The sequence below is a fragment of the Sander vitreus genome, chromosome 8 (genome assembly GCF_031162955.1).
Source record: "Sander vitreus isolate 19-12246 chromosome 8, sanVit1, whole genome shotgun sequence".
NCBI classification, from domain to species: domain Eukaryota; kingdom Metazoa; phylum Chordata; class Actinopteri; order Perciformes; family Percidae; genus Sander; species Sander vitreus.
The window spans coordinates 17,449,451-17,462,731 of NC_135862.1; the positions used below are offsets into that span (position 1 = coordinate 17,449,451).

Sequence of the window (13,281 nt, forward strand, 5' to 3'; positions counted from 1 at the left end):
TGGTGTAATGTTATTATCAACACATAACTTGAATATTGCCCGAAGCTATACTAAATATGACAACTTCAGTTTTGTTTGTTGTTCAAACAGGCAATTCTTACAGTCCAATGGACTTTTCAGGATTTAAAAGATAATGGGTTGTATTATGGATAATGTTAGATTCTTTGATTATTGGCACGTTATGCTTATAATACCATGAATACTGCCTTTACTGGGTTGAGCAAAAAAATACCTCCAAAGTGTATCAAATGTTCAATGGGCTTGTCTCAAACTCAATTGTAGTTGAGTTGTACCATTTTGAAATGTACACAATTATTTAAAAAAGGTTATTCGCAAATAAAAGATTTACTCAATGGTAAGATTATTTTACTTAAAGTAACCTGAGTTGATTAAAGTGTTGGAGCTCTTTTTTCACTGCAATTTTGGCAATTATTTTTCGCTATCAAGCAAAATTGTGTGCAGTAGAGTTAAAGGGGTATTAACAAGTCAAAGGTACTATAAACAAGTCAAAGGTACTATAAAGTGTTAATTGAGTGGTGGCTCTAGTGTTTTGTTCTCTTTTGACACGATTAAAAAGGTAGATAACACATTTTGCTGGAGTGGGAGGATTCAAATTATTGTGATAATTGTATAATAAAACCAGCTACTAACGAGCAGGTCTTTTGCCAATTTCACCTGCATATGATTTATAAATCGGTGCAGTACAAGTAAACCATGATTTACCAGTCAGAATATGAGTAACTGCTTATACTTGTTAAATTAGCCACTGTTATGTTTCCGCTCCTGCTACGAAGTCACTGACTGAATCAATATAAGAGCAACAAATGTCAGGTTCATGAATACACTATTTGACTGCTAGTGTGTGTGAATAAATTGTGATTTATTTCTTAATTTAAGTCATGTCTGCCTAACTCCCTCAGACATATTGAGCTAATTGAAAGCTAATTCTAGAAAAAGAACTTTTTGCTCTTATCCTGTAATCAATCAGGTCATGTCAACAGAATCTGCCTTCGGATTTTCATAGAGGGGTTTGTGTCTCTATAAACCAATATTTCCAGTATTGTCACATGGCAGTGGACTGTTCAAAATAGAAGCATATGTACAGTAGATGTTCATTAAGGTGCCACATTGCAGTTAAAATTGGTTTTGTAGCCAATCAAATGGCAAAAGAGCCCTTTTTCTATTGTTGAAGCTCAAAAGAACCCAATTGATAAAGTTGATCTGACTGCAACACATATTTGTTAATGCCACCATGTGTATAGGAATTAAAGATTGACGATTAGGGGGGAATTAGGGGAAAGAAATACCTCCAACAGATGACCTCTGCCAGCCTCTTTTACACACGTTCTGTTAAATTGACTTAATCCTGCTCCAAAGAAAAAAAGGACAATGACTAATGAACCATGACTTTTTAGCCAGACTGAATTTCCATGCAGGTTTCTGCTATGAAAGGCAACCCATTTAGCACTGGAGAGAAAACAAAGTGTCCTATGGGTGTAGAGGTCAGACCCGGTTGCAATGTGAATGAAGACTCAAATAATGTAATGTTTTTAGTAAAGATCGTGTTACCTCAATAACCATACAATTGTATAGCATAAGGTGTGGTTTCCTTGTGAAGTGGGTGGGTAGTTCCACACGTGCAGAAAAGAAAACCCTCTTTATGAGCTTTACGCACGGGGCGGGGCTTTCATTCATGCGAGTTGGGGGTGTAGGCCGCTCAGTCAAAGACAATCAAAGATGTTTGAGTTTCCATGCGCCCTCAGTGACCAGGGATGTAAAGCGCAGAGCAGTTTTACCCCTCCTCCTCCAGGTCCGATCACTCCGGCCTCCACACTTCACGGGCTTTTAAATCACATTTAATGAGAATAATCTTTTTTTCTGTTTAAAAAGAAACTGGTCATGCGATGCGATTTATTTCTGCCGGAGGGAAGAAGGAAAAACTAGATAAGATTTGTTGGCGATGATGGATTACTCAAAGGCGCAAATGGTGAGTGTCGACGACTGTTTGGTAGCGCTCCTACTCGTGTTTGTTACAGTAACAAAGCAAATGGCGATTTATGTAGACGTTTTCCGCAACATTTGCACTTTAACGATTTAGTTTTCGTGTTTAATTGTTTTTCATGATTATTAGTGTATGCCTTGCATTCGCATTTATCTATACTTTGAAATGAAGTTGGTTTATAAAACCGAATAATCTATTTGTGAAATAACCCATCACCTTCATATTTAAGTAACCTTTCAACAAATAAGGACACAGAAAATCGTAGACAGACTAGTTTATTCTCAACTGAAGTAGCCTAATGTATTTTCTGTTAATTATTGTCTCAAGCCATCAAGCTTTGGTTCACTTAAATCCACCATTACTGTGCTTTCTGAGGCCAGGGCAGCCTCTCTTAAAAAAAGTTTCACTTCAACATGCCGATTTTAATGAATCAAACAACAAATATGTATAACTTTATTCACTCTACATTCCTAGTAATGATGATGATAATAATAATAATAATAATAGTAATACATTTTATTTATTAGTAAGCCTATTTCAACAATTTACCAAAAGTTTAATGTGCCTCTTTCAATCTTTTTATGCTTGTTGAATGCAGTTTTCATTATTTATAACTTTGGATAATTGTATGCAACATATAAAAGAAAAAACACCTAATCAAACATTTTCTCAATGAAGTTGGGGATTTTCTTTCTTTCTTTTTTGTCCATAGTCAAGCTTATCCGAGGAGGGCAGTTCAGCTGGGTGTACACCGTCCAGTAATGCTGGGGTGAAGCTGGAGGCAGTGATGGAGCATCTGCAGAGACAACAAGAGGCCAAACTGGAGATGAATCTGCAAGAGAAACATCTTTTTCACGCACAGCTCCTGTTTGCTCAACACGCTGCTGCAGCGAGAGCCTCTGGCTCCAGACTAGACTCCGCATTATTTGGCAAAGCAGATGGACAGACTTATCAAGCAGCTCAACAAGCTTTGAACAGCAGAATAGATCCCAATGAGGAAGATGAGGACTCGGATGAGGAGGAACAGGAAATGGTGGAGCCTGAAGAGAATGATGAGGTGGAGGAAGACGATGATGGTGAGGAGGGGGACGACGGGCCTCATCAGCAGGCGAAGCCTAGACTCCAGCAGGTTGCAGGCTTTCCCTTTGCTCCTTATTCCACACCTCGGTCGTCTGCTGCGATGCCAATGTCCGAATCTCCACTTTTGGCAATAAAACAGGAGCAGGAGGAGAAGGAGCTGCTGTCTCCTGCAGGCCAGCACGCCTTCACATCACCCAATGGCTTCGCTGACTGGGGCTATGACGAGCCATTTAAACAAGTAAGTTTCATTGATAGAACTGCCCAAATCAAGGCCATATTGTTTTTCTTTTGTTGAAGACTTTCCAATTTTACCAAATATATATGAAGAGGCAGAGATTGTGCAATACAAAGATCTTTATTTCATGAACAAAGACCTGAGTTAGTTCTGTAGAGCCACGGCCCAAAAAGTGCAAATAGGCTACATGACATAAACTGTGAAGATTATTAAAACACACCCTCATCTTCCACCATCCTGATGTTAGCCTCCATCAGAGTATTCCCCCCCCCCCTTGTTATTGCAACACAATTCTTTAGAATTGTGTTGCAATAACTGAAAATAATAAAATGTTTTAAGCAGTTCAGGTCACCTCGACCTCTTAGTTGTTATGTTCCGATCTTGTTATTGCATTTTAAGATGTTATGCTGCATTTTACTGGCACTTTTTTGGTTACACAATAATCAAGGTACAACAGTTCACACACAGGATGGGTGATTAAACAACATATGCCATTACTAAGATTTTCTACCACACTTTGATGTATTGTTAATCATCTTTTATAGTGGAGGTTTTCTCACATAGATTACAGATAAATAAAATCCCATTGTAATATTTCCGTCTATTCTTGGATATATTATAGTAGTTAGAATCTTTACAGTGAAAACATTGTTGTGTTGGCTGCTATGTGTTCTGTTATTATGAACAGTTGACTTCTTCCTGCTGCCTGACCTGCCTCCTGTTCTCTCACATGTTAGGGGAAGGAACGTGTCCCTTTGGCAAGATGCCCAAACTCGATAGTGTTTAATGACTGGCCCGGCCAGAGATCTTTCCTTCTGCTACACCTTTCTCGTCTCACACTTTTGAAAATACATCCTCGCCACCGACCAAGCTAATTGGTCTTGGCTGTGGTCCAATCCTAACTGTTCAAAGCAGCCGGTTCATGCCTGACAAAGATGAAGTTAAAATGAGAGCAGAGGATTGATGAAATTGCCTAAGGTGTGTATTTATGGACAAGGGTTAACTACTGTAAGGTAGGGAGTAGACTTTTCTCTCATTGTATCAGACAGATCTCCTTTTAAATGAGATGCAAAGCTAGTACAGTATTGTTTTCCAACATATATGTTTGACTACAAATAGGTAATAGAGAGGTGTGTGTGTGTGTGTGTGTGTGTGTGTGTGTGTGTGTGTGTGTGTGTGTGTGAGCTGGGTTAGAGCCTCACAGCAAGCTACTACCCATAAAGTTTACTTACAGTAGTTTCAGTGGAGCAGAATCGGCTTTTGAAACAGTTTTACACATCTATTGTTCTGAGAGGTTCTAGAGATATTTAATATTTTGTTGTGCTTTTCTTTCCCCACTATTGTCTTTATGTTGATAAAAGTTACTGGTTCTCTTTATAAATGTAATTTATGTGTTTGTTAGCCTCTTTTAAAACTTGACAGGCTCAGAAACCTCACTGCTGACGTAGCTCAGTGGATAGCTTTGCATAATTTAGTCGTCTCTTGGCAACACTTAATGGCAGCAAGTAATCAATACATTATATGGCCACTGTAATGAGAATTGCATGTCCTTTTGTCAGACCAGCAGACAACACCTAGAGCAATGAAGAACATTTGTTCCGTTTTAACTAAAGCAAAAATAATGAGTTGTTAAAGACTGTTGTGAAAAGAAACTTAATTGCATGTGTGCGAAAAGGTTTGTATTTTTTTCTTCCATCGCTTAAAGCACAAGAAACATCTCAGAACCTTAATCTATTATAAGAACATACGTATGTGCAGCGTTTTCATTGACCCATTTGTGTCAAAATTTAGGAGGCTTGTGATATTTAACTTAATCCTATTTACCTGCGTGTTAAGCTAAAAAGAGTTATCATTGCTAACATTATTGAGCTTAGTAACCTATTGTTAAATATAACATATAACCAGACACAAAAATGTCTTCCACTTTGGCTAAAATGTAGATTTTTGTTTTTTGTAAGAGTGAATTTCGAAACAGGACTCCTTCAATGTTTTGCTTTTGAAGCTATTTTATGTGACATGCATATGATATGAATAAGTTCACTTTGTTACATACAGTTTGAAATGGTTGTAAAGATTTACTCTTGTTTTACTCTCTTCACCCTAAAATCTGGTCCCTCTCTACTACTTCTTTAGCTTTTTCTTTTCAGTCATTAATCATTATCTTTGAAGATCTGGGAATGTTGTAAAAGCCTTACCATGCTGGGCAGCCATTGTTCAGTCGTTGTGTGCGGTCTCACTGTACACCCTTAAATGTAGCGGGGGGGACAAATGGCCCCATCTTTGCTCTCAGTCCCGGTTTACAGCACAGCAAGGGGCCAGATAAATGATCTTGACTTATTCGGGTGACTAAATGCCCAATAATTTGATTTGGATTAAAAATTTGGTCCTCCTTCCCCCTGTGGTTATGACACGAGGCAAGGGAAAAGTTTTCGCTGTTGCTCTGCAGGAGTGGCTGAATGATTCTGATGAAGCTCATTATATGAGGCAGTTTCCGGTTAGTGTAAATGTTTGAGTATTTCAATGGGACATTTCAAATAAGGTTTAATTTATTAACTTTTATCTTGACTTGCTGAACAGACATTCTTTCAAAAACTACTTTGTGTATAGTGATATGCATTAACCTGATAATTTGAATATATAAAACATCTAAAAACCTGATAAAACTAGCCTTTTTTAAGAAAACAAAAGAAACCTTTTCCTGCCCTACATACTGAATACAATCAGGATTCCCAGGGCTGGATGTGTGAAACCTCTGTGAGCAATTAACTGAAAGCTCTTTGTTAATAGAGCCACAGTAGGTCTCACTTGCTCATCAATAAGGGGGGATGGGTTTTATTTCCATTTCATGGTGAAAAGACCTTATCTACCTTCACATCAATAAGCTTTCTGCTGGGGGAGTAGAAGTCCTTTATTAGAAATTTTAAACTGAAGCCATTAGATGTGTTGACAGCTCTGCCACCACAGGGGCAGTTTTATGTATAGCGAATACATACAGTTGTAATATTTAACTAGTTTAACAACTAAAAACAGGAATAGAAAATGAAAAGTTGGTGTTTACAGGGGTTCATTACACCGTGATTTTCAACCCGACGGGCAACTTACTTCTGCATTTAGTGGTACTGTAGAAAGAAGAAAAAGAGAATAAGAGTTAGAAATTGATTTATAAAATATATCATCAGCCACCTGTATCACCTCTGTTGTAATGGATAAAAGTGATTGTTTGAAATAAATTCAATTTACCTTTTGATAGGGCTGTGAGCTTACATCTGACAACAAAGGCTGGGAACCTCTGCGTTACAATATCATGCAGCTGTTTGTGTCTCAGCTGTTGCAGTTTGAATAGTGTTTTTACTGTAAACATCAGGAGAGTTGGACTGGAAGCCAAAACGTGATTGGTTCCCATGTATTTTGTAGCTTAAAGGGTGAAATGTAATGGGTATTAACCCCAGGTCGAATCAGGTTGCCACACCAAACAATTTGTAAATGGGATAATGTGTTTAAAGTACACAATGATACGTTTAAATGCAAGTATCAAGTAAAATTCTTGAGGGAAGACAATGAAAGACAAAAATAGTCCATTATTTTTGATAAACCACAAGCATGACAATAGAAGCATTTGATCCTGTCAAATACAAAAACACATGCTTGTTTTAATATAAAACATGTTCACATAAAACAAAAGCATGAACTGAATGGCTTTTAAGCCCTCATAATCCCACAGCAAGCAAACCAGTGATAGAAGTCCGCGAAGAAAAACTGCAACAAGATCCACAATAGTTGAATTGAAATGACTGATTTGTAATGTCAGTTTTGAATAAAGATATAGGATGAATAATAGAATAAAAAAACATCATCTACTTAATGTAATTGTAATGACAGACTGTTCTTCCAACCATGTTTGATTTGCATACGTCCTCTGCGCCCGTTAGCAGGACAATAACATCTCAGCGGGCTTTTCCACACAGTTGCACACACTGCCCTCCACACACATTTTTAACCTTTAATTGTCATTAAGGGGGAGGAGATGGAGGAATAACATGTCACATTAATCTTCCTTTTACTGTGCCTAGCTTTAAACGGACACTACCTTTAAGAAATATAAGATAAGCCTTTTATTGAATGTCAGAGGGGAAAATATAGTATATAATAGTTGTTGCAGCAGCATGAGGACAGAAATAAGTACAGATAAATAGAGATAATTGGAAGTATATAAAATAGGAATACAAATAAAAATAGAAACCATACAAGAGCAAACTCAAAATTACAGTGCAAGCAGTACACAGAGTACATACTGTAAACTAATAGTGCATTTCAAGTGACGTGACCGTGGTGTGATGTGTAGCTGCAAAGTATATGAGTAATATGATACCACTTACTATTACAGCATAAACCAGAATGATATATAAAACGATCAAGTAATAATACTTAGGGTTTGTTTTAATATAGGCAAGGCAGCTTTATTTGTATAGCACATTTCAGCAACAAGGCAATTCAAAGTGATTTACATAAAACATTAAAGAACAGTTAAAACAAATTAAAACATCTGCACACACACAACACCAGCAGAAAAAAGTGTTTTCAGTGCTGGGAAAAAAACCGGTTTGGACACAAGGTGGGAAGCACAGAGTCCTTGAGGAAAAGGTGACACATATTGAGAAGCTTTAAATAGGAATGGTATCTCACTGAGGATACAACATCCCAGTGTTTGTTTTTAATTGCTATTGTTTTTGCCATGCTCTTATTGAATTCATCATATAACGCAGACACAGGACAATCTGGAGGACAAACTGTTCACTAATGTTTCTCTGTGGGTGTATTTACAGAGAGGAAGTGCCATCTGGTCTGAGGAGAATGACGGAGGAAAAGTTAAAGGAGAACCATCCAGGGACTTTGCCAAGGTCAGTAGATTTAGTTGATGTATGTAAACAAGAAAACGTCTGCAATAATCAAAGTAACTGTTCACTAGCTATTGCTGATGTTTGTTTTTAACTTGCAGCTTTATGAACTGGATAATGACCCACAGCGGAAGGAGTTTCTTGATCAACTCTTTGTCTTTATGCAGACACGAGGTAAGATTCAGAGTTAGAGCCTTCAAACGGGACACAAAAGTCTGTTTGCCCAATCTCCTCCCTACGCAGACTTTGATTAGAAATGCATTTGTGATACGTCATAAATCAAACAAACTCCATTTCCCTCAACGTAATTGAGAATGCGGTTTAGTTGCATGGGAACGTAATTTATATAAGAGACAGAGCTGGCTCTAGAGGCACTGCAGATATAATTATGTGGGTTTGGTTAATGTCACATGTTGACACTGGCTGAACTAGCTCGCAGGCTTTGCTCTATATATTTTATTCATTTAAATGATGGTGCCTTTTTATCTTTTAAGTTGACTATTATCTCACAAATTGATTTTAGATTATAAAGTAAATAATTTAATCTCTTATTTATTAGGGCTGGAATGATATGCTTTAGTCCCGATTCGATTCTTTCACGATACATGGGTGCCGGTTCAATTTGTATTGCAATTCTAGAAGTATTGCAATTCGATAGTACTGAGTGTTGCGAATTTCTTATTCTTCTTTAACAAAAAACTAAGTTGAATAATACACTTCTGGAGACAATATATCATGAGACATTTCTAAAAACTAATTGTTCTCTAAAAAGAAGGCACATCACAAGTCAGTCAGTCTGACATTTATTTCATTTGTAAAGAAGTACGTAACAGTTTCTGCTTTCGGTCTGTTTTGCTGGAAACGCCATCAGCGATACCGTATAAACAGAAAATATTTAGGTGTATCATTGGTAAAAAACAAAAACTAAATTATATATTGATTCTAGGGAAAAGAATTGTCAGAAAAAAAATTTAGATATATATATATATATATATATATATATATATACGATACAACCTTATTATTTATAGATTCGCCATTAAAAAATGGAGGACATTTTAAATACGCCAGGAGTTCATCAAAACAATCAGAGAATCAAATGACTAAGTAAATTAATTCTTACCAAAATGTGTTCAATATATAATATTAGAAAGATAAATCCTGATCCATAAATGCAAAGATTAAAGGGTTTAAATGTTAAGTAATGAATGAAAATGGTTTATAAAATTTGTCCGTTTTCTTGTACTGGATGTTATTTCCACGTAGGTGACACAGATTGTATTATCAATTTTAAAAGCAATACAAACAGTTTTTTATAGATACATACATAATAGAATGATAACAAACCTGAAGGTCTACGGGTCGAACCCTTTAGGTTTTACCGAGTCCTATTAAGTAAAGACTCATAATAATGAAACTCATATTTCAAATCTTACAAAAATCTGGGCATTTTTAATTAGCTAAAAACAGCAAATATTTTAACATTAAGCCACAATTATCAATAGAAATGCAGCTGAAATACCTTGAAGCTTTTACAGCATTTTGTCTATACCTTCAATCCTATAGTTGTTTACCAGTATTAAGTACTGTATGTTAAAGTAATGCAGATAAATGTGGTCCAATTAAAACAAATCCCAGTCAAAAAGAAGTAGATGCAGCAGGACACTGTCTGCAATCTTTACCCGTGTGTGTAAAGGTCATGGCAAATGTGTATGTCTGTGACATGTGTTTATCTTAAGCACAGAGAAATCGTTCTACAACTGCTTTTAAGCCTCCTTGCTTCATTGACTTTACTCCAAATCGGGATTGGAAGGGTTAGCTGTCAACCCTGTGATTGGCATGCACTGCTGGCTGTAAAATTCCCCCTCCCCCATGCGCTCAAATCAATGCAGCAACAGAGCTGCTGTGTTGGAATTATCCCCACCCTCATCCATCTGAAATAAGCTTCGTTAGAGAAGTCTATCCACACAGATTATACAAGCTAAGCCCTATGACCCAACAATATCCTCAGGCCCTCAGGGGCGTAGATTGATTCTCGTCCTCCTCGTGCTGTCTTTAATAGTGCTCTTACAAGATCTTGTTCTTGTTTTATGCCAACTTCTCAGGAGTAGAATCCAAAGAAAATGAAAACATGTAGTGTTTCACTTGCTTTTAATATTCTTGTTTCATGTGTTGGTTTTATTGCTTCATCTGTTTTTAATATGCTTAAGGTGCTGGTTTTACTGTAAAGTGTCTTTGAGTACCATGTAAAGTGCTATATAAATAAAATTTATTATTATTGTATTTATCCTCTTATGCTTCAGGAACTCCTGTAAACCGCATCCCCATCATGGCGAAGCAGGTGCTGGACCTATACAGGCTTTATAAGCTTGTGACGGAGAAGGGAGGCCTGGTGGAGGTTATTAACAAGAAGATCTGGAGGGAGATCACCAAAGGTCTCAACCTCCCCACATCCATCACCAGCGCAGCCTTCACCCTCCGCACCCAGTAGGTGTCTCTCTCATTTGTAACTGAATTGACACTCGTTCTCTTCAGGAACAATCGGAAGAATAAAATCTGTCAAAAGTCTCTCTAAATGGGTTAAAATGTAATATGCTTAAATGATTGCAAATATTACTCAACATTGGGTCTACCAACTTAAAATTAAACTACTATTAGAATAATAAAAATGTATGAAATGTATTACTTGTATTACTGTAGTACTTTTTTATATATATAAAATATATATATATATTTTCACCCTTATTAGAGACACATTGTTTACATTTTGAGAAATTATTAATTATTTGCTGTTAGGTTTTTTTTTTGTTTTTTTTTTTTACATCTTGAAGGCAGCTATTTAATCTTGTAAATGATAAAAAATTAGCATTTTGTGGCGCTCATTACTATAAAGTAAACCCACCAGCTTTGTTCTTTCTTTCAGATTAGTTAAGAATTGGTGTCATGATGTGTGCAAGTCTACATGAAATAGTAATCAAAGAATGTCAAAGTTTTGACCTCTGTTAAACATTTTAGTAATAGTTAACCTATATTTCTCAGTATTATTTACAGTAGGTGACATTCAAAGTCACATGCTTCAGTAACTAAAACAAACATTTCTTAATACTGAATATTTGAATTGAAGCTCTTTCAAGTAAAATAGTTTCTTAAGTATTAATAACATTTTCAATCTTTTACACCCAGATCATCTTTATTTGAAAAAGTGCTCATTAGCACCAGATCCTGTGACTTATTTGAAACTTTTCCTTTCAGGTATATGAAGTACCTGTACCCGTTTGAGTGTGAGAAGAAGGGCCTGAGTTCTCCAGGTGAGCTGCAGGCTGCCATTGATAGTAATCGCAGAGAAGGTCGACGTCCCAGTTACACCAACAGCTTGTACCGCTACTCTCCCTCCCCAAGCTCCGCTCCACACACCCTCCACTCTTCACCCACCATGCGAACCACCCCGACCGGACACAACAGCCTGAATACATCGCCGAGCCCAAATCTAAAGAGAAACGCAGGTATGACACAGTGTGTGCTGTGTAAGAGAAATGGTATCCCTTATTTGATATTTTGAAAATCATTCTCAATGAAAACCTGGTGGTACTTCAATCGCCATTATGAAAATGCATTTGATCCAGCTTTTTTTTGTGCTTCTGATTTCATGACGTGTTTAAAATAGTTTTCACTGTGATTTATTTTATTTTTTTCCCCCCCCCTAATCAGATGAGATGTCAACCCCTGTAATACCCAGCCGGCTGCCCATGGCTCTGGCCCTGGGACAGCAACAGCAACAACAGCTGGCACAAGCTGCTACACTGGAGCATTTCAGAGAGAGGCTGGAACGAGGAGCTGGGGCAGCTTCAGCTGGCACTCCAGAGAAGAAAATGATGCAGATTGCAGAGGAGCAGCAACGCCTCATGCAGCAGGCCCTCCAACAAAACCTCCTGGCCTTTGCGTCTCACTTCAACCCCATGAACCTCAAACTTAACAATGGACATGGTGAGTTGCCTTCGCTGTAATGATGCAGGCACTATCATTACTTGAAATAATTTCAGGAAAGTCAATTAATTGGACTTTCTTTCTTTTTTTCCCCCCACAGAGAGCAAACAGGATTTGTCTCTGAGTATCTCCACTAATGGAGCAGCCAGTATCAGTGTATCTGTGGAGGTCAATGGCACTGTTTACTCAGGTGAGTAATTGCCTTTTAAAGCTTAGTTTAGTGTCAAGACTGGAAACAGCTAGCCCGGCTCTGTCAGACAATAAAACATTTTTGCCCACCAGCACCTCTAAACCTCAGCAATAACATGTTATATCTCATTTGTTTAAACCATATAAAAACAGTGTAAAAAGAACAAGTTGTGTTTTTACGGGGGTTATGTGCCGGACTATTTCAAGGCTGGGAGCAGTGACTTCCTTCCACGACATGTCATTTTTACATTTCGTTTTTTTGTACGGATTAAATAAACGAGATATAAAACGTGTTATTTAGTGAGCTTTAAAGGTGCTGGTAGGCGGATGTGTTACCTTTTGGACAGAGCCAGGCTAGCTGTTTCCCTCGGCTTCTAGTCTGTATGCTAAGCTAAGCTAGCCCGCTGGCTCTAGCTTTACTGTTTATGTAGTGCACAGACATGAGAGTGGTATCAATCTTCTCATCTAACTCACAGCAAGAAAGCGAAAAAACTACTTATTTAAATAGTACTGTGTTTTACTGTCTTTTGTACCTTTTTTTTATTTATTTTTTTTAATCTGTTTTTCTGCAGCACTAAAGGCTTTCATTCCTCTGAATACAACGTACTTAATGACACAAAATTCTCCCTTGAACGTGACCTTTTACATTTTGTAATTTCAAAAACAAATATGTTAATCAAATGAATCATACAACACATACGTTTTAATTTCTGTTTGTTTTAACTTTAATCTACTCTCTAATCTCTGCATTGCAGGAATGCTGTTTGCCCAGAAGTCAGCTGCACCTGTGGCGTCACAGGTCGTAACTCCGGCAGGAACAAATGGTTTCAGTGCCATGTCCTCCTCACACAGTCCCTCCTCTTCATCTTCCACCTCCTCTAAGGGACCAAATTAAG

At 37.3% G+C, this 13,281-nt stretch overlaps 1 protein-coding gene across 2 annotated transcripts; it reads left to right on the forward strand.

Annotated features, from left to right (window-relative positions):
* The first annotated feature begins 1,734 nt into the window (after nucleotides 1-1,734).
* Nucleotides 1,735-13,281, forward strand: LOC144522291 (AT-rich interactive domain-containing protein 3B-like). Of its 2 annotated transcripts, none has more exons than XM_078257241.1 (9): nucleotides 1,735-1,987; nucleotides 2,715-3,320; nucleotides 8,141-8,215; nucleotides 8,314-8,386; nucleotides 10,516-10,699; nucleotides 11,465-11,715; nucleotides 11,921-12,196; nucleotides 12,297-12,386; nucleotides 13,141-13,281. In XM_078257241.1, exons 1-9 carry the CDS (start codon nucleotides 1,961-1,963, stop codon nucleotides 13,278-13,280), a joined length of 1,722 nt encoding a protein of 573 aa, XP_078113367.1. In that variant the 5' UTR covers nucleotides 1,735-1,960; the 3' UTR covers nucleotide 13,281. The 2 variants fall into 2 exon arrangements, with proteins under 2 accessions (XP_078113367.1, XP_078113368.1); XM_078257242.1 differs by lacking the exon at nucleotides 13,141-13,281 and adding an exon at nucleotides 12,958-13,112.

Excerpts from the sequence above, each read along its gene's own strand:
- LOC144522291 (XM_078257241.1), top strand. The coding sequence starts at position 1,961 with ATGATGGATTACTCAAAGGCGCAAATG. Across the intron at positions 10,700-11,464 it reads GCCTTCACCCTCCGCACCCA|GTATATGAAGTACCTGTACC; the intron begins GTAGGTGTCTCT and ends TTTTCCTTTCAG. Across the intron at positions 12,387-13,140 it reads CAATGGCACTGTTTACTCAG|GAATGCTGTTTGCCCAGAAG; the intron begins GTGAGTAATTGC and ends TCTGCATTGCAG.